Below are 21,869 nucleotides of genomic sequence, written 5' to 3'. Positions count from 1 at the left end.
TTTTAAACACTGACCACCGGCCCCCGCCCCGCCGACCGCCGCACGTATAAATACTGAAAAGACTGTGACGACGACGACGACGTCGCTGCCGCCGCCGATGACGGTGCGTACGCGGTACCCCGCGGGTGTTTACGGCGCGCGTGTTCGCGCACCGCAGTAGTTGTACAACACAACACGGTGTCGTCTGTGGTCGACGGGCCCACTGCGAAACGCGCCCCGCACGCGACTACCAAAACGCGACGCACCGGACCGCGGCACCACCGCTGTCGCCGCCGATACCAAGAAAATATCAATTTAATATCGTAATAATATTTCGTCGGTGCCGCGTGACGAAGATGCGGTCCCGCTCAGCAGGGCTGTAGCAGCAGTGAGCTATTCCAGCGGTCTGCGAACTATACCCGAAGTCAACGAGCCATCGACCGACACTTCGCCTACACGAATCACGGTAAGACGACGACAGTTTTTATAATATTGTTAATATTATTGTAAATTCACGACGTCGCATAACACGGTCGCTTAAAATAAGAACGTGATGGTATTTATGAAATATTTTGGTCTGCCCGAACTCGTTTCTATCCAATATCCGACCCACATGGTACAGAGTGATCCTTAAATCTTAATTCTTAATTCTCAAATCACGACATCTTATTAGCAATTATTAACAATTACAAGCAATCTTGTTTTATTATTTGTCTTCGCAATTCCTACGATGCTTCCTGGCTTACGGTAAAAGAATCACGCCGTACCTATTTACAATCGGGAAATACTCCATCTGAAGTTGTTGACTCGCTTCGGTGGTTTTCCGCTTTCGCGAAAGCCGCAACACATATACGAATAAGTAACATTATTGTAACAAAGTAGTAACTGAAAAAAAATTTCGAGGCGGTCCAACATATATAATAATATATCAACATTGATACCTACTTCACACGTTCAGGTGTAAAAGCTCTTGTTCTACCTTTGAAAATATCGGAGGTGACACAGACCCCCGGGGTCCTCTTCAGTTACGGTCTTGATAAGTAATAAACATAGTTGAATGGTTGTGTGTGATGGTGGAAAAAATGGGAACTGTCGGAAAAATGGTGAAGAAGGGTCATTATACTCGTCTCCGCATGGGCTTCGAATAAACTCGAGTTTAGTATAACACATAATAATAATAGCGAATAGTATGGTTACGGTATGTTGTGTAACTCGGGTTCCGATGAGAGGAGTCTGTGCGAATTTTCCGGCAAGATATGCGTACCTATTACCTAATATTAATTGTGGACAATTTTCTTTCGTCAAAGTGTCAAACACTCCATCGCATGACATTTATTTTTTCGAATTGGTCTTAAGAAGTTGAATACATACATAGTATTATTATGCTAACTATTTAATATGCTGTACTAATAAATTTTAAGTCACGAGTATTACTACCATAACTACACACTGTACATTATTATATAATTTCAATATTGTAAACACAGGCTAATGACCACGAAGTTGAAGCCTCTATGCACCGCGTTATGACTTAATTAAAAAAAAATATATATATTAATAGATATCCATAATCGCGTATTTATAAAAAATAGTATAATACATATACTAAGTACAGTAGGTATAATAGTATTCGTGTGTCCCCTCGAAGATTGTGCTGCTTCGGCGTAAACATTTTCAAAATTCGTCTTCCCGTCTCTCCAATATCATGGTTAACAACACACGTGCCAAAACGTTTGCGTCTGATTTATAAGGGCACATAAGCGGTCGATCAGCGATTCCGAGCGATTTACTATGATATCCACTCGCAGATATTGGTGGTCGTGGTCGACGAGTGTCGCGATGATTTCGGTGGAGCCTGCTTTTCAAATGAACGGTCGACGACCATTCCTTGACTTTCGCTCTCTCTGAATTTCCACACTGACCCCATAGTAGAACAGACGCAGTCTCTAGGACACGAAAATGGGGGTTTATATACATACGTGATAAATCGGATGCGGGTACTATGGTTCCACTACAACAATTGTCTCGTCCAAGGTTGTCGCCACGGCGCGGCGTCGCGTTTATCGGTTACTAGTTTTACGTTACGATGAATTATAAATACGTACCTGCCCATGCGGCAATTGCCGTATAGGCCGGTTCATAGTGGGGCACAAACCCCATCTTTTGGCCCGATAATTTTTCATAATTTGAGCAACAAGTTGCCACTCTATAGAATTCAAACCCTGACCACCTTCAATGGAATCTGCTAAACATGCATGGCATGTAAATATACTTAGACATATTTTGTTGCAAGACGTCACCGCCTCACCAGTAATCACAAATCATACGATAAATCGTAGTTAGAAAAAAAATATAGCGCGTGCCACGACTTGCGAGTGATAAATCGAAAACGCTTATCCCGTAGCAAAGGTTGGGGTTTAATTATTCAATATTATTGTGTGTGTTTATACGTTTAGTGGAAATAATTCGGGAAACCGATTTTAATTTTATAATAACTCATTCAATTCGGTATCGGTATTCATAATTGTACTGCTGCAGCACAGGCCTTCCGACGATTCGACGTGTGTCGTATCCAGATGGACAAACGAAAGTCATCCGATCGGATTATTATAAATCGTGTTGGGAAAATGTTTACGCTTGATTGACATACGCATCGTCGGTAGTTGAATATTTTTAATCGCTTAGTTATTTAGCTTGGTCTAATTTTTTTGCTTCCCATTTAAAATTCAACCAAAAGTGTATATACGCAGACCACTAGCCGATCAATATTATTGACGTTTATTTTGTCAACAATAATAAATGTGTACACAGTCCGCCGCCGCCCGTAGGTATTTGCGTAGATATATATTGCCTATAGTAATTCAGTGATTAGTCACGGGGACGATGTAAAAAGCGAATAATTGAAAGTCATTAACACGAAAGTATCTCGAATCTCGGATTAACTACTATCCGAGCTGCTATTCGTAACTTTATGCACGCACTAATCGATTTCTTCTTCTTCTTTTTAAACATTTTGTTCGTCATTAAAAGTTTAAGTTTGTTTCGTAATCACGAAATAACTGTAATAGCAATTTTCCAACCAAGGGAAAAACAACGAACGTTCGATCACGCGAAAATAGTTCATTTATCATTTCTTGTCCGACTGAAATAATACTGAATAATAAGTACAAATATATATATTTTGTCATATTTGCAAAAAAAAAAAAAATGCTGATTGATGTTCTTTTGAGAGATATTTAGGTACAATATAAATAATACTATATACATATTATACCTATGTAGTTCACTGGTAGTTGGATAGTACAATCTCAATCTTTGCTAGTCTACTATTATAGAAGACACCAATAGCCAATAGGTAATAGGTAATAAATCCTCAACATTTATCAAGTATATAATATTTACATTTTAATATTATGAAAATATTTTATAACTTCGTAATATACACAATATATTTTTGTTATGTCTATGCTCGACGAGTACTTTGACCTTATACATAATAATTTTGTAACATAGTATTGTAATTTTAAATAATACCCATTTTAATTAAGGAACGAACGCATCAACTAAAACGAAAAATATGGTGATAATAACGATGACAATAATATACTTAACTCGGCTTGATTATACCTACCATAGTACCACGTACCTATAGTCTATACTATCATATGCAGCAGCAGTATTAAAATCAAAATGTTTTAATGTTTGTTATTATTTTAATATTATTGTTGTTTTTTAATTTATTTTTTAAGCAACTTGACAATATAGTGGCTACATTGCACATTTCATTAATTTCGTTTGCATTATTTTATAAGTTTTGACTTTTTAAGCATATTATCTTTTATTAAAATAATAATATAGTATAAATAATAATATTATAATATACCTAATATAATGTCTATTAATTTCGAATTTTTTTCAAAAGATAAAATAATTTTAGATTATTGCTGTCAAATTATAGCAGTGCTGTTGATGAATAATTTATAAAAATATATATCGTACCTATACAGTTACTGATTTTGGTTGCAATCTTCAAAAACTGAAGACGGGACAATGCTTTTTTATAATAACTAATAATAGTAACCCGATTATGTAATAACAACGAACGTAATCCGAACAAAGGTTTATTGAAATATTTTTGAATTTTAATTTTTAAAAATGAGGGAAAGTAGGTAATCGTTCCTCAGTACAGTAGGTGTCGAGTAATACCTCGTCATTTTATAAACCACTGCAGTAATGGATGTGTTAAATTTGAATTCAATGATAAATCATCGCACAAGTAAAAAGATTCTGAACGAAGATCAAGTCTGGCAGCCTATAATGTTAAGTATATTTTTTGATGTATTTGCATTGCTGTATAATAGCACCCAATTTATTATACTATAGAATTGATTTTTGCAAAAATATTACATTTATAATTTACTATATATTATTTTTGTTTAAGTATTACCTAATTATAAAATAAACAAAATTGATCCATTTTTATGATGAACATTGCATTAAATTGTCTACCTTTTTTACTCAAAATTTTTTCTATAGATATAAATTGAAATAAACCGCAAAAAATTAAATATTTAAAATACCTATAATAAAAAGCATAAAAATAGCCAAAGTATTTTAAAAATTGTTTCATATCAATTTTTTTTTTAATGAGTACCTATAAAATTCTTATTTTTAACTTCTTAAATATACCCAGTTAAAGACTATATTTTCTAATATATGGAATTTTAATACCAATTTGTCTAGTAGGCTGTAGCTATACAAACTGATTTTTCTCAAATAAGGATGTCTATACACAATTGTTTTCTATAAATTGGTAGGCGATATTATTAGTTTTCGAAAACGTTGGTCGTCGATAGATATAAACCGAAATTCAAACGAATAGTTCCTAAGTTATAATACATTGTGTAAGTACCAAGGATACTGTGAAAAAATATGGTTTTTATAGGTGTAGGTATTTAAAAATTCCAAAATTGAGAATTTGAATAAATGTATTATTTGTTTAAAGGAAGAAACGTTGGTGAGCACTGAGCGGTGGATACGTTTGCAAGTGAATCACCCTGTTTATATACCTGCAATAATATCTTTTTCAATTAAATATCTTGTATTTGTGTCTTTTTTAATATAACATAAAACTAAATGTATATACGAATATACGTCATATTATTATGTATTCCCTCGCTGGAGGTGTGTTGCTGGATAACCACCGGTTGGCAGGGGAGCTAAGTAAAAAGTCCACGCGGTCGTTTTATGTATATATAAGTATTATTATTGTTAACGGATGCGCGTGCGCGTTTCTCTCTAAAAATAATCTGCACGCAACCGTGTTCGTCGTATGTAGTGTGTGCGTTCGGAGTCTGCACGGCAACGCGTGTACATTATTATGTAATAATATATTATCATTCATACTTGTTGAGTATTCAAATACTATTTTTGTTATCCGATTACCATCGAAATGAAAATAACACTAAATTAATAGTGATTATTAGTGTAAGAATAAGAAACTATTCGTTCCGTAAGTACTAGAAATAGATTAATATAATATAAATTATATAGGTTTTTACTTACAAATTTTTTATAAAAATGGTCGATTTCAGATTATGAAATTAAAAGAAATGTTTGAAATAAAGGTAGAATATGAAATATTCAAATACTCAAGTAGGTAGTAAGAAGCATTAACAAAACAAAAAAAAAAAACAAAAATTGATAATGGACCAACGTGCAAACCAACTATCTCACAACATTGCATGGTGACGAAAATTAAAGCAATATATTATGAAAAGTTAGTAATGATGGAGCCATGGCCCATGCCCCATAGAAGTATATAATCTCATGTATAAATAATCATAGGCGGTACCTATCATCGGCAGTTGCATACACCCTGCCTCCCCGCGGATTCATTCTTGCTCGTGCTCCCCTGTATGCAGTATTACGTTATTATGACACCAGTACACCACACTTACATTTGATAGTTATCTTATATGCCATTATACATTAATAAATGACGTGCAAAGGTCGGGTTCGAAATTTTGACCTAGTTCAAATCGTTACCATTCTAGTATTTAACCAGTATAACTATAATCGATAAATATCTGCAGGCTATATTTTAAGAGATAAGATTTTTACAGGTTACTCGAGTACACGGCTATAGATATGAATGGTTGCGCGACGGCATATAGCGTGTTGCAGAAGAAAACGGCGTTATATGTTCTTATCAAAAACCTCTAGATTACTAGCGCTTTTAGCGGAATTTGTGGTGTACCATTAAGTTGTCATATTATTTTTCAAATCCCGGGTTTTTTTTCAAATAAAAGTTGGTTCATACATAAATATATTTATATATTATGTACCTATTATAATATACATTTATTTGATTACATTTAACCTATTTTGTGTGAATATTAATATTTAATGCAGTCTAATTACTATTAAATATTATATAGGTGTATAATAATAGTTGTTTTATTAAATACAAAATATTAATAATTACCTACCTATTAACTGTTATTACTAATCACAAAATCAATAACTTTATAATCTCTGTGTCCTGCTATAAGTCATATTATGTACTATGTACAATGTAGTATGTGTGGGCACCCGCACCCAGCACACTGCACAGTTCCAGTGCACAATTCCAGAGTACGTTGCAATTTGCATAGAGGTGTGTAGTTCATGAACTATTTGATTCAAAGAGTTGAATATCAAAGATGAGCTGAATGAGTTAAATCAGAGTGAGCCAAATCGGCAACTCACATGACTTTGACTAGTGTTCCACAGTTAATTTCAAATAATTCAGAATTGACACAAATTAATTTACAATTCTACGAAAAATGACTTATGCATATTGTATCTTATAGTATAATGATATTCATATGAAACTTTGCGAGAGCTATGATTTAATATGATTTAGTGCCTCGGTGGAACTATATACTATATAGCCATAATTATAGGTATATATAGGTATATTATAGGTAATTGAGAATCGTTAAAAGAATTGAGAATTGAGATTAGTAATTCAACTCATTCAAGTGAAGTGAAGGTGAACCGAGTTGATTGATTAGGTAGACTATAAGTTCCGCTGAAAGCGCTAGCAGTCACGAGGTTTTTGATAAGAACATTGCACGGTCAAAAAATTTTCATCGTCGTGCAACCATAGTATCTATAGCCGTGCTCGAGTATTCAACAGAGCCATTTAATCTTTGATAACTTGCAGTGGTTGTTTTCGATTAGGGCGTCGTGCACTTTTCCCAAGAAATTTCGGGAAAATTTCCCCAATCGGTAATCCATATATTTGGAGCCACTGCATAGAAGCTGCTCGTTTCCACATACACTTCCAGTCCATTATATTATCTAAGTGACTAAATCCGTAGATTTAACTGAAAGGTGTAAGCAGCTACTCCCCTTAGTGGATTCGGCGGCAAATGTGCGGCGCGTGACCCAAGGTTTAGAATGGGCGCCCGAAGTTTTTGCATTTTTTTTCAAATTTCCAACTATTTTGTTTTAACGAAGTTGAGTATAGTTTTCGCTTATAGACTGACCGGTTCTCGGGGAAGGTTACGTCTTAGAAAAATTAATTGTATTGCCAAAAATTCATTTTCAGGGACCTAAATAACCAGTCATTCATCAATAAATACAATAACCTGCCATAATATTAGACATTTTTATCAACAACCTTGGACGTAATAAGCTTACACGGGATTATTTTTAATCTTACACGAAAAGAATATTTTTTTGATTATTGAAATTGTTAAAATTGGTTACGCATTATATTACTACGTATTATAATTTGTCGAAATATAGCAAATATATTTTTGAAACACTTATCTTTGGCACTAGCAACGCCGGGTGCGATACGTAGTATATTAAAATAATTATAAAAAATAATGATATTTTTAAAAGGAGTCAGTGTATTATTTTTTTATCACTGCTGATTAATGTGCAACATTTAAAATTTGAGTTCAACAGAATTAATCTTGTGTAGTTATCCTTAATATTGGTGTAAAATGATCAATTATCAAACTTAAAGCCAAAAAAATTTGTTTTCAATACATAGACATGCAAATTATTAGTTTGTTAAGGACTATGGGTATATTTATATTATTTCATATTATGACGTACCATATACGTACCTATCTATAGCCTATATACTTCCACAATTTATCTTGTAATATATACAAGTTCAATGATAACAATAATAAGGTATACTTTTTTACTATATACCTATGATTTTTTTTTGTATACCTCATGTGCTTGATGTTTAGAACTCTAAAAGTTAACATATTAAAGTGCCTGGTTTTGTATTTATTAAAATAATCTCAAGCACCGTTGGAATATTGAATTTAGTAGTTCAAAGATCCAACTTATATCTACTATAATATTTATCCGTTATACCAATTCGGACAAATAGACGCGTAATTTTCATTGGCGAAAGTTTGCCTTTGATCTTTTCAACATCTTCACTCAAAACATTCTATTAAGAACAAAACACGTCATAGGTATACAGTACTCTCATTATTTCGAAATGATATTTGTGTACCTACTACGATTATTAATATTAATTATAATAAGAATTCGTTGTGGTGCAGTGTTTTACCTAAACTCATACGTTTAAACGATGACTAAATTTCTCCGTAGTGAATTTTACCTCGGTTGACGAATTATTTTATCTTGTTCAGTGTTTTTGTAGACTTTCCAAAAATGTTGGAGTGCTTTTAGACGTTCCAATCCACGGCAGCTGTATGTCATCCCCTTGCAAAATATTAATATTGTATAATTTAGACTGTTAAATTTAGTTCCCGTTTTCTGCAAATAGACCCAATGCCATTTCTGTATCATTATAATAGTTTATACACAAATTATTTGAACTCAAAAAAGAAAGATACCCAGCAATACAGCCATAGCCAGTGTACCACTTGCGGTCTGGTGGTGGTGGGTGGGGGACCTACCGGCTACCCCCCTCGAATTCTTTTATTTTAGTCCGTAGTTGGTATATTAGTGAATAAGTATTAATAATGTGCTTATTAGTATAAATATATGATAAATTATTTGCAATTTGTGTTCTATCTTTAAGTCGTTCGTAACATAATCATAAATCACAATCCATAAATGTCAAATAGTAATGATAAGCACGGACTAAGAAATACAAGTATAATTTCCTACAGGGCTACAAAGTACAAAGTTACATTTTGATATGTTTTTAATTGTTTAAATTTGTGTATTTTCTTCTATCTTCTTTGTTTTTAGTTGTCCCGCTGGCTTCTTATGTTGGCCGGCCAATTATATTATATCATATAATCTCTTATATTATATTATTATGTATTTGATAAAAGTTATAAGTTATATTAGTAAATACTATATTTCAATAAAAAATCAATTGTTATATTAAATGTATACCGTAGTTGTCAACGGAGTGTTGTATACTGACAAAAGGAAAAAGTACACGTGTGCTTACTGTAATACTGTTTATGAACAAGGGGGTCATAAAGTAATAGGTGGTAAGTACCCATTCTAGCATATTAACAAAGATCAGTGAACAAAGATTAAGTGTCCCTCTCCCCCGAAAATAAAAAAAAATTATCTGGCTGTGATATTGCAAAGATCCTATTTAAGAATGGAGTTGTTAGTTGTGATGCACCTATTATGCAGCTATAGTATGCCATATCGTCAGTAAAAACGACAGTGTAACATCTGCGCTTGTGGCAACGTGTGTCGTTATTATTCTTGACTTTTCGCCGATTTCCGGTAAATCGCTCTCCCCGCTCACAGCGCACCCGAAGGTATATTTTTGTACTTACTATACGTTAAGTTTTGTACGTTTGTATTTTTTCCTAGTTCTCCGCTGAGGCTGAGACGTTACCACACGCGTCGTCGGCTTGTACCAACTCTTCTCAACCGAGCAATATTGGCCCCATACCGAGAGAACGTATTTAATATTATAATAAATATCTTCGCCGCTCATTAAATGTATATTGTAGTCAAAGTTGCATGTAGTTGAAATTAATGAAATGCGGGGTAAGATTAAAAAATGATAAACTATATGGGGGGGCTCGACTCCCCCCGCGCTAAGTACCCTTCCATGCCAATACATATTGGCGTATATAATAATTTTATAAATTCATATTATTATCTCATTGTTAGTTTTTTAATAATGAAGATATTTTGGAAATATTCAGTGATTCAACCATCATGTTCACCCGCATTCATTCCCTTATTTACGAGGGAATTAATGATTGTGGATACTAGGATTTTTGGAATTTTTAAATATACATGTATAATATAAATATAGGTTTAGACAATAGGAAAATTGATTAATAATCATAGTAATGATTCATTTTAGGTACGTAATCTATTAAAATGTTATGATTTGTAAATATTGTCCGAGTGAATGAGTAATGAGTATAATAAATTTATAAGTATAATATTCACATGCATTATTGTGATTAGGAAAATTGCATGTACATCATCTTAGTTAGACAAATATTAATTGAATAATTATTTGATTAGCAATATTTGTAAATAATTAGGTAACAGCCACAAACATCATGAAATGTGTCGATGTTGGTTTATAGTTTGTCCGTACCTACAGTCCTACAGGAATAAATTATTATAATTTATTAGTGAATAATCAAACAGCTTTTTTTCATCAACACTTGACTACAGTGTGTTCTTACTTACTACTTTTTAATTCTTCAGATTGTTAGTCGAGTTAAACTTTCATTGATTTAAGCTCTATTACTAGGTGTTGTAGTTAAGGCACTCGTCTTGTGTTAAAATTTAATAACAACTATCAACTTGTATCCAACGGTAAATATTTTAAGAATTTCTAACGATTATATACAGTATAGTCACAACTCACAGAATATGTATATTCTGAAATAATAAGATACTTAAATAGTATTATAATGTACTTACTATCCAATTCGCATACATACATATATACTATATAGTATAGTAGTATACTATATGATCGATAGAACAAAAATACATAGTAAGCTATGGTCATTCATTCATTGTTATGTCTATAAATTATATTGATATTAGTACAAATAAATAATAATAATTTTGGTGATACCTATTAATACATTTAGTGCATATGTCAACACTTGTCAATGTATTGCTTTAAAAGTATAATCCTGGTTTATTCAACTCCGAAATACATTTACAAATATTAATATTTCACTGAGAGCTTACTGAACTCGATCAAATTCCATAGCACAACTGTAACGTAATGTTCTTTTATCGTTTTCTGTATTTTTTTATTTCGTCGTTGAATCCAATTTTGAAACGAACTCAGTATAATATTATAATATAATATGTTATTATGCAACGTTAATAATATTATTTTAAAAGATGACGACGGTCGACCCACGGCCCGCGGCCCCGCTTGCAAGTCGGCGATTGTTATAAAAATAAATCGCATATAAATTCGAGTGCGGACGAGATCCATAGCGGTAGGGAAGAAAATGTCACCTGCGGCGGCACACACTTACACGGCGGCGCCGAGCCATGTGTCCTCCGAAGATTGTATGTGCGTGTGTAAATATATATAGTAATGGATTGGGTATATAGTATATTTATATATACTCACACGAAGCGTAGGTATATAATGTATATATATCAGTGTTCCACGTCTTCCACGTGCGACGGTCGTATAATAATATATAATATTATTATACATATATATATATATATATTCAGCGACACGGCGCATCGCAAAGTATACAGGGTGATCCTGCGTGCGTGATGTTACCCACCCGCCCATTAATAATGATGGCCGAAAGAGAAGTTCTACAAATTTGAAATTCCAAGTCAAAATAAAAACTCGGAATTCCCTACTGCTGCGTGACCATTCGGTTTCGGGCGCGGTCACTGTATCTTCTTACAACTTCTTATTTTAGGTCTACTATTTGTCTCCTTCAATAAATTATTTCTACCGTAAAAAATAATAATTACTTGTTGGTTTTCCGCAAATGTTTTGCTATGTGTATGAAACAGATCCCTCTGTACGTATATATTACATTAACTCGCGTCTGTATATGCAGCGACATTGTGTACCTACATCACGAAGTATTTGTGGACGGTATAATATCGCGAGTTTCCACCGATAAGGTCAACGATTTGGAAACCAATCGGCTTCTTATTTTAGTACACTTACACAGGTAGTGTCGGCTTGCCAAGCAGCACATTCAACGATAAAAGACACCTGGAGTTTTTTTTTCGAAAGGCCCATCTGCATTATCAGTTTTTAAACAGTTCTAAAAGAAAATAATTGTCTTCATTATCACTTCTCTCGTCTTATGTAAACTAAAAGAATTTCTAGAATAAGAAACTATGTGTTAAATAACCCTACTAAGTGTAATTATCTAAATTATCAAATGTTTTCAAATTTAAAAATCTGATGTGTATTCTATTGTAAATTTGTATGAAAAATTAACGTTAAAATACTTATTTTTATAGGTAGTTTTAAAATTTTAACTCAACTTGAAAGTTGAAACAACCATTTTGATTACAAATCATTTTTTCTGTATTTTTTTTTACAGATTTCAATACTTGATGCAATTCTTGAGTTTACAATTAGTAGAGTTCAAATTAAGTATATATATATAGAGGCATATAAGTATATAACTGTTTGAACTTTGAATTAATTTTTATAGTTTTATTTTTCATCTGTATTGATATAATACAAAGTAATTTTTTTTATTTATCTAAAGAGAAAGTGGCCGATAAATTGGCGTACTATTCTTTACTGACCCCCACGGGCCATGACTTATCTATATTCTATACTGACGAATGACGATTTCGAAAATGTTAGTGGTCTGTCTGCTCTTGTGTAACTGTTGAAAAGTTAAAAGTTTCTACCGGTAATATATACAAATTAATTAAAACATAAATTTGTTCCTATAGTTGTTTGAGATAGTACGCACATATTTTGGGATTTTTTTTATAGCTTTTTTTGCGAATCACAACTCAACCGATGAAGTGGACCTTTATTGTCCATCACATTATTTATATAGCGCAAAGCACATTTGAATATTTTATCGTGTATTTATGATTACTTAAACTATGCTTAATGCCATATAATGTCAGCTTTATAAATTATAAATCACAGGACACGGATGTCCAACATACACGTGATGGCACACTAGCACGTGCTAGATTCTAGCAGCTAGAATATGATCGTTTTATTTTATGTTTGCGTCGGGCCCATATATTAAATAATATTTTAAGTTGCACGTTTTATTTTATACCGATGTTCTGAAAAATAAAATATTAATTTTAAAACTGATTTCAAAATACCTATATGACTTATAACGGGTTACTTTCATCGTATCGTTGACTGTTGAGTCTGTCGTCTTTGATTTTAAAGTTAATTGAAAAGGTTTATTGTTTATCCAATTATTATAATAAGATCGGTACATATTTGACGTAAAACGTTTTTCTTATTTTTTTTAATGCACTCCTCATCCCATACGTCCCGAAAAGTGGTAGATTGCAGTTATTCTTAAATGTTAACAAAGAAGTTGACCACTCTTGATTGGCTATAATATACTGTGTACTATTATATTTACATTAGGGCTGACGGTTTTTTCGGTGATAGTTAAAATATTTACTGGACGGTATACTGCGTACAGTACCGAAATATATCTAAGTACCGTGGTATTGTATAATACCATTTAAAATACTATATACTTTTGTGTAAAAAAATATTAATACTACAATGATTTGCGATGGCTTTTAGTTTAAACCCAATAAAAAAATGTCTAGTGAATACGACACTCGTGAGTTTTAAATGGTTTCATATTGATGATTTTCTTAGCATTTTCACATCATTATTTTAAATTATTATTTGTAGGTAGGTGTACTTATTTGTTTTAGATTCTTACAATGATGTGTGTTTTTATATTTACTGTGAAATAGGTAGTAAACTAGTAACTAGTAAGTGATGACCTATAAATTATAATACGTAATCTTAACACGTAAATTGGACTATGTGTTGTCTTTGTAGGTTTAGGTTATTAAACCAAGATTTTCTTATGATGATATTGGGTGTTGTATGGAGATATATAACGTCTTAAAGAAGGGATGAAGTCAGATTAGATTAGGGGTGGATTTGGCCAAATTATCAGCAACCTCGTTACCCAGTATCCATGTACCATGCATACCAAAAAAACATTTAAAATAATGCTAACAATTGTATGTAAATTAAAATTAAATGTGATTATAATATTACCAAGTCATTACACATTACAGCGCTTTCTTATGTTATGAGCGACTGCTTTTAGGAAGTCAGCTTTTTTCAACGTTTATTCCATTATTTTGGATTCCCGAAAATATTTTATTACATTACTTCGAGTAAACTGTTAAAAGTAACTGTAACTGTTAAAAATGTCATGAGTTTAATCGTCAGTGATTTATTTCTATTTCGTCTCCATGATTGTGCCTAGGTTGTGTGAGAACTGGTAAGCGCTGTCCAATGTCCATTAGATTTGAATTATTCCAAGCGAATTTTTAATTATAGACTTTGTAGAGCTAGAAGAAATGTTGAGTGCGCTTTTGGAATCCTATGTAGAATATTTGAATTTTTTAATGGGTGCATTGCAGTAGGGCCTGATTACCTAAGTATTATAGTTCAAGCAGCTACAGTTCTCCATAATTATATACGACGGAGAGACGGATTTGCGTTTGAAGATACTTTGAACTGTGATAACATGTTAGCTATTGAACCACGAGGAACTGCATCTAGAAGTTTAGTTGGACAACAATTTAGAGACCAATTCGCCCAGTACTTCTTAAGTGAAGTTGGAAGTGTTCCGTGGCAAAATAACAGGATTTAATTATTTTTAAATCGGGAAGCATAATACTAATTACAAGTTAATACAATAAATAATTTAATAATATCATATCATTATAATAATATTTATAGTTAAAAGTTATTGTTATATATTATTATTTAGAGTAGAGCCATGTAGTATGATGTTAAAAATTTGACTTATAAATTAGGTACTTATTCTATGTTCATAAATAGTATATTCCATATATTTAAAATTAAAATTATTTACTTACGTTTTTCTTTTTGTTCACCGATCTGTATATCTTCCCAATTGGAAAATATATTTTTGGCTATTTGATACCATGTTTTTTTTTTTACTTCCCGATTACTATATTCCTTGTCACTCATATCCCATAAACATGGATTTGACTGCACTTCAGATTTTAATAATTCAACGCCTAACATGATGTTCGTTGAAGAATCAATAATCAAAATTTGATTATCAAATAATGATGAATAAAATAAAATATTACGATTCCGCCAAGAATTTCCGCTACAAATATGACATGTGTAACCCAAAATAACATGTTATGATTTATTTTGGTATCCGCCGAGGAAATAAATCCCGCGGAATAATCGCGTCGTGTAGCGGTTTTTTTTTCCGTGCGGAAATTCCGCTGTAATGTGACCAGTAGTATTTAAATATATGAATTCCGATATTGTGGAAATTCCGCCGCGGAACGTCCGCTGCTGATATTCCGCAAGTGTGACACCGGCCTTAGTTTATAGATCTTTGTGACTATGCCTGTTGGTAATTCGAAAACATATTAAATTAAATTTTTATTGATATTGTTTGTGTCTAGCAACTTTTCACTTGGACACTGTTGTTACTTGTTATCGATCATAACAATACTCTGTCGTCCACGTCCCAAACTCCCAACGATCTAAAAATAAACACTTTTGTACAATTATTTATACTATGGTCTATGATGTATGTATTAGTGTATTACACAGAACACGGGTACAAATGTACAATTTTATACAGATAACACAATATCTATTATTGTCATCGCTGTTTCCGAGTACCTACTGCTGGGTGGTCGGTGAATGAGGGAGCCGTCGTCGAAGGAAGGAATATTATCAATATTTAATATTATTATTGTTATTATTTATTAAAACTTACGGTCTGCAAACAAAATAGCCAATAAAATAGGGGATTTATCAATTCAATCGCAGTACGTTCCTTTAATAAACGAATAATATTATTATTAGTGTTATTTAATAATACATATAATATTATTGTTCATTACTCAACGGCAAACGCCAAACGGTAAAGATAAAAACCTCTGAGCGTATCGTCGTATCGCGGTAATTGTTATTATTATACTAAAGTCTAAAATGTCGCGTTATTTTTAATTGTCGATAGCGAGATTAATAATAATATCGTTCAAAATATTATCGTACAACATCAGTTATCAAGCATTCGAGATTGCATAGGACTGGTGCACTGGTATTCAGCAACAACAGTAATATCGGCACTCGCCACTCGGCTAGTCGGCTTTCGGCAGCAGAGCGGAGGGATCTTCGCCGCCACCGTCGCGCTACTGGTTCAATGCCGTTCGTCACTTTGGTTGTTTCGTTGCTCCCGCCGTGTCCCTGTTCGGTGTTATAATAATATTGTTATTTGTTATTTTTTTTTATCGATCGCATTCGTCGTGTGTCTTACAATAATAATGTTTTCGTGGTCGGCTAATGATAATGGAACACTCGCCTTTTTTTCCCCCACAGAAATGCCACACTCCTACGAACACATCGTCGACGCTCAGCAGTCGTCGGTCGGGGACGAGCTGTATAACCTGACGCAGTTGGCCGAGGTCAGCATCGTCTACTTCAGACACCACACGGCCACGATCATCGACGGGCCGAGTGCCTACGAAAAGGTCATAAAGGTAAGAGCCACGCACGCCTTTATTCGTATTTCGTGCACGCCATATCTAAAAAGGGTCGCGTGTCATTTAGCATTGTGAGCATAAAACCGTATTACTAGTTGGTATAATTACCTCGGTAGTTACTAATGGTCATAAAATAACGAGTACATTTTTTACTTATCATAATTGTATTTATTTTCTGTACACCTTGGTATATTACATATTATATTACCTTGGTCCTCTTTAAAGTAAAAAAAAAATCCTAATGGTCAATTAGGTAGTAGGTTTCATCCTTTTGAACATTGTGTGATGGGTTTAAATCAAAACTATTCTCAGATTGCACGCACGTGGGACTTTTAATTGTGTGCGTGGTGTGTGATCATCAAGTGTGTGAGCAGAGCGCTCCTAAGTCCTAACGCGTACGAACAAGTCACCGCCTTGACGTTGCGCGCGTGAACCGTAAACGATGTATACTCATTTGTGTATACTTTTTGTCGATCCTATCGATGGATCTGATAACTCAATAAGACTTCTGTAAAATGATCTGAATCCGTTAATATACCTACTTGAGATCATTCGAGTTACATTTTAGGATAGGTATTTAAATTCATTTTGTACCATCGACATTTGAATAACATTTAGAGAAGTTTAGGAACATAAAAAAAAGTAGGACGACTGCTGAATGATCGATCTTAAGCAGACTAAATAATACTAAATATAAATCACTTTTCAAAAACTTAATCGCATCACTAGGGGCACTAGGGCCATCAGTATGATTGACAAAAGTTTGGTACATTTTGGTTGAAATAGCTGACCTTTTGCCATCTCCTCGGGAGATATTTTTTATCGGGTTGGTAGTTTTCATTTATTTTGCAATAAATTATATCAACTATTAGATAAAGATTTATAACACAAACAGTTATTAGTATTGATAAAAAAAAAATACCTATATTGCATAGGCGCAAAGTGTTTGAGATTTGGAGGGAGGGTTGAATCCCTAATGTACTGATTTGAATAAGCTTAAACAAAAATTTTCTTTTATGGGGGGGGGGGAAATTGACATTTTTTGAGAAAAAAAAGCCCTCAAAGCCCCTCCCCATCATTTGGTTAAATTAGAATAAAATTAAAGCAACATTTGTATTTGTACTTAAGACTGTACCAGCATAGCAACCATTTTGAGTACCTTCATAGTTTATTATGAGTTTATAATAGTATTATTAATTTGAGTTGAATGCTGTGGTGACCCCCTCCTCCCACACACATCTACTTGGTATTTTTTACCCCTCCTATAGAAAATATCTGTGTACGCCATATATAAATATCTAGTGCATAAAATAAATAACTACCATTCACGAATTCATTAATTAATTTTATTATAACCCATGACATTAAACTCTCTTGTTTTATTGTTGACTTTTTTGACAATTCGAATGCTCTGGTGAACTGTACAGCTACTTTTATTCGAAACCATCTTTTTTAAATATCGAACAGGTACAGCTTTTTTTAAAATCAATTATGCCATTGTTGCGCTTTAAGTTTCAAACTAAACTAATCATTCGGTACTTACTTACTATTTATGTGGGTCATAGGCGCGAATCACAGAGGGCTTAGCCCCCCCCCCCGAAAAAAATACAGGTTATTTAGTTGTGCGGGACCTAGAACTTGGGGTTGACCAATGTTTTTGAGCACTTGTCTTAACGTTTTCCGAAAAAGTTTTTACCGTCATACAATTGGGTCTTATGTAATTATAGAAAAACGATAACGACGACAATGGCGACACAATAATTACGGAACAGACGTCGAAGAAGACGACCAACAGCAAGGAACGTCAATGCCCGGATTGCGGGAAATCTTACAGCACGTCCAGCAACTTGGCCCGGCATCGGCAGACGCACAGGTCGCTGGCAGACACCAAAGCCAGACACTGTCCCCACTGCGACAAGGTGAGATCATAATAATAATAATATTTAATTCATATTTCACGATACGCATATGGCATATAAATAAATATATTGCGGGGGTTTAGGGGGGTGCCTAGCGATAAGTGAGAGTCGCTCAATATAATGAACAGTTTGTAAGTGCAAAGTTGAGGAACAAAAAGGTTCTCAATATAATAAATTAATATCGTAAATAAGATATTAAGAGGACGCTACACGCGCATGTCTTGTCTCAGTCTTACAAATGTAAAACATGGCAAAACCTGTTTCGCGCTGGAAAAAATCGAGAAGGCCACAGTTAAGACTAAGAAATCAAATATTCACCACGAATAGAGGAGAATTTCGACTGTGTAGTAGCGATTAATTTTTTCGATAAGACTAATATATTTAAAAGTTATTTAAGTTTGGGAAACGTACAAATATCAGATTTTTAAAAGTATTATAAATTTATAACTTTTTTCCTATTAATGATATCAAAACAAAAAAAAAACGGTACGACACAGAAAATATTGTCTTCTCTATTGTATACACTTTTGATGTCTACTAGGACTACAGACTGAGTGGTACATTTGTAAGACAGACAACACATGCTGGTGTAGCGTCCTCTCAAGATACCAAAATATATAATAAAATGTGTAGATATCGAAACAATAGAACAACTTGCTGTAATGGCAGATTAAATTGTGTATGGGTCATGGGATAATTTTATCTTCACATAATACCTATTATTATGTCAGGAAAAATGTTTTACGATAAAAGGCTAGCCGTGGTTTGGCCACCACTGTCTCCTGATACAAGGTCGTAGCTAAATTTGGGGGGGGGGTCAACCCCCCCAATTTTTTTTTTTTGAAATAAGATTTAATTATTTTTTAAATAATATTTTTATATTTTCATATTTATTTTATAATATAACATATTTATACTCAAAACCCCTTCTAAATATTTTTCTGGCTACGGTCTTACCCTGATATGTATCATTTTAAATCGCTCAAAAGTTGTCCCGTATTATGAATTTTTTTTTTGAGGGGGAGGGGGTATTGGATTATTTAGATGAATTGGTAAGAAAGTTAGAAATTAATATCAAGACAACATGAAAAGAATTTTAAAAGTTCAATGTGCATATTTTTGCATATCTTGTGATTTTTTAGTTCATTGAACATAATATAATTTCTTAATTTTCAAGTTTGTTTAGGACATATTTGATAATTAATAATTATGCACTAAAAATTCGTTGATTAAAATATATAATATACAGTGTGCCACGGGAATAATGCCTAAAATAGAGTTATGCACTTATGTGTATATATTGTTGGCCAGGTTGGCCTTATTTTCGTGGCCCACCCTGTATATCCTTTATTCATTTCTGAGAGATCTCAGTTTTCACTATAAATTGTATCTGTTTTTCAAATGCCTACTTAGTTGGTATAAAAAAACCTATATTTATATATTATGGGTTTTCCATCTTCAATTTGAAACTTATTTGATATAATATGATACATGACATGCATGTATAAATGTATAATTACATTATATTTCTAATATAATCACTTGCAGGACAATAGGATACCTCTTACACTGTTTAACTATAACTACACATCTTAATTCTCGACTAATTTGTTATGTTAAAATAAACTTATTATCATATATTTGATGGTATTATTATGGTCGCCAATGTGATTCAACGTGATTTTATATTTTGTTTGTTTCTATGTAGGTCTATGTGTCGATACCCGCCTTTTCGATGCACATGCGAACACACAGCCAGTCGTGTAAATGTAGCATCTGCGGCAAATGTTTCTCCAGGCCATGGTTGTTGCAAGGGCACATCCGCACCCACACAGGTAAGCTGCATACTGATAAATCTCACATAATATCAACAAATGCATAATATTTAATAGTGGAGAAAGAGGCCCCAGTAATAGTAATTTACAATAGTAAATTTTATTATAATTTATTGTACCTATTTAAAATACTGTTGACATGTTGACAAAGCAAACATTTGTAAAGAGAAATGTTTCAAACACTCTTCCAGTCCTCCGCACTAGTAAATACTGCATTCAATACATTGAACCGTGGCCTTTAATATATTTCTGCAGTTCCTTCGGTAACAAAAAATGTATATAAATGTATAACCGCAGTAAATTTTGCACACTTACTCTGCTACCCACTCTGAGCAGCTATTTTTCTATGGAAAAATCGGCTTCACAACTTTTTTCTATCGACTCAACAGTTTGTGGTAATAGCCTGTTCATTTCTTTTTTAATTTTTCAGGTGAAAAACCTTACGAGTGCGAAAAATGTTGCAAAGCGTTTGCGGATAAGTCAAACTTGCGAGCTCATCTACAAACGCATTCTACAGAAAAACCACATGTTTGTCAGAAATGCAACAAAGCTTTTGCACTCAAGTCGTATTTGTACAAACATGAGGAATCAGCTTGTGGTAAAATTACATCGTTGAACAACAATAACAATAACGATTAGGAACCCTTTTTTTATTAGATTTAAAAATCAAAAATTCTAAACAATTGTTTTTTTGTATATATTTATATTATGAGTTTTTCTTTACTTTTTTCTTCTCAAACCGTTTGAAAATAAGCTATACTTTTCAGTGACCATTTAACATTTGTTCTAGAAATGTGTAATACATTTTTCACATTTTTATATTTAAGTACAATTTAAAATACTTGAAAGTTTTAATGAATATAACAACAATGAAATTGTTCTTATTTTAAACACTTTTAATTACAAAATAGTAGTAATAATAATAAATAATAAATAATACAAAAATAAGGAAAAAACAGCTAACAAAATAATCTAATTTTTATAAAACGTTACATTTTATATAACAAAGATCTGAGCAATACATGTTTATGATTTTTAGGCATTTAGAAATGACCAGCAAATTTTATATTTTATTAAATCAATTTGTGTTTGGTTTGTTTTGTTATTGTTAGACTTTTGGACACTAATTTTGAGGCTAAACAAGTAAGGTTACACTTGTATTATTGAAGTGTAGATACCAAATAGAATAAAAATAGCTCAGGTAATATTTATATATTTTTTTTTTTTACAAATTTGTTTATATGTATTAATATTTAACAATAAATTAGCAATTAGTTTATTATAAGTATGACTTTAGAATATATATAATATTATGTACGAGCGGACGAGTGCTACTAGTCACATTTATTAATTTATTTTTGTATACAACAGTTTGTTGGTTTATAAAATATTTATTAAATTTGTAAATACATACATA

At 32.7% G+C, this 21,869-nt stretch overlaps 1 protein-coding gene across 2 annotated transcripts; it reads left to right on the top strand.

Moving 5' to 3' along the window:
• The first annotated feature begins 81 nt into the window (after positions 1–81).
• On the top strand, positions 82–21,679 carry LOC111031657 (transcriptional repressor scratch 2-like). 2 transcript variants are annotated; one of them, XM_022311694.1, is made up of 6 exons: positions 82–369; positions 410–445; positions 16,535–16,695; positions 18,426–18,617; positions 20,326–20,452; positions 20,883–21,679. In XM_022311694.1, exons 3-6 carry the CDS (start codon positions 16,537–16,539, stop codon positions 21,089–21,091), a joined length of 687 nt encoding a protein of 228 aa, XP_022167386.1. In that variant the 5' UTR covers positions 82–369; positions 410–445; positions 16,535–16,536; the 3' UTR covers positions 21,092–21,679. The 2 variants fall into 2 exon arrangements, with proteins under 2 accessions (XP_022167386.1, XP_022167385.1); XM_022311693.1 differs by having other exon boundaries at positions 83–445.
• Positions 21,680–21,869: the final 190 nt, after the last annotated feature.

The sequence above is a fragment of the Myzus persicae genome, unplaced genomic scaffold (assembly GCF_001856785.1).
Source record: "Myzus persicae strain clone G006 unplaced genomic scaffold, MPER_G0061.0, whole genome shotgun sequence".
Taxonomy (NCBI): domain Eukaryota; kingdom Metazoa; phylum Arthropoda; class Insecta; order Hemiptera; family Aphididae; genus Myzus; species Myzus persicae.
The sequence above is the reverse complement of the archived record's forward strand: the minus strand, read 5'-3'. Positions and strand labels throughout refer to the sequence as shown.

What these genes read in the sequence shown, in the direction of transcription:
- LOC111031657 (XM_022311694.1), top strand. Translation starts at nt 16,537, where the DNA reads ATGCCACACTCCTACGAACACATCGTCGACGCTCAGCAGTCGTCGGTC. An exon ending in CCTACGAAAAGGTCATAAAG is followed by an intron (nt 16,696 to 18,425) that starts GTAAGAGCCACG and finishes ATGTAATTATAG; the next exon opens with AAAAACGATAACGACGACAA. An exon ending in ACTGTCCCCACTGCGACAAG is followed by an intron (nt 18,618 to 20,325) that starts GTGAGATCATAA and finishes GTTTCTATGTAG; the next exon opens with GTCTATGTGTCGATACCCGC.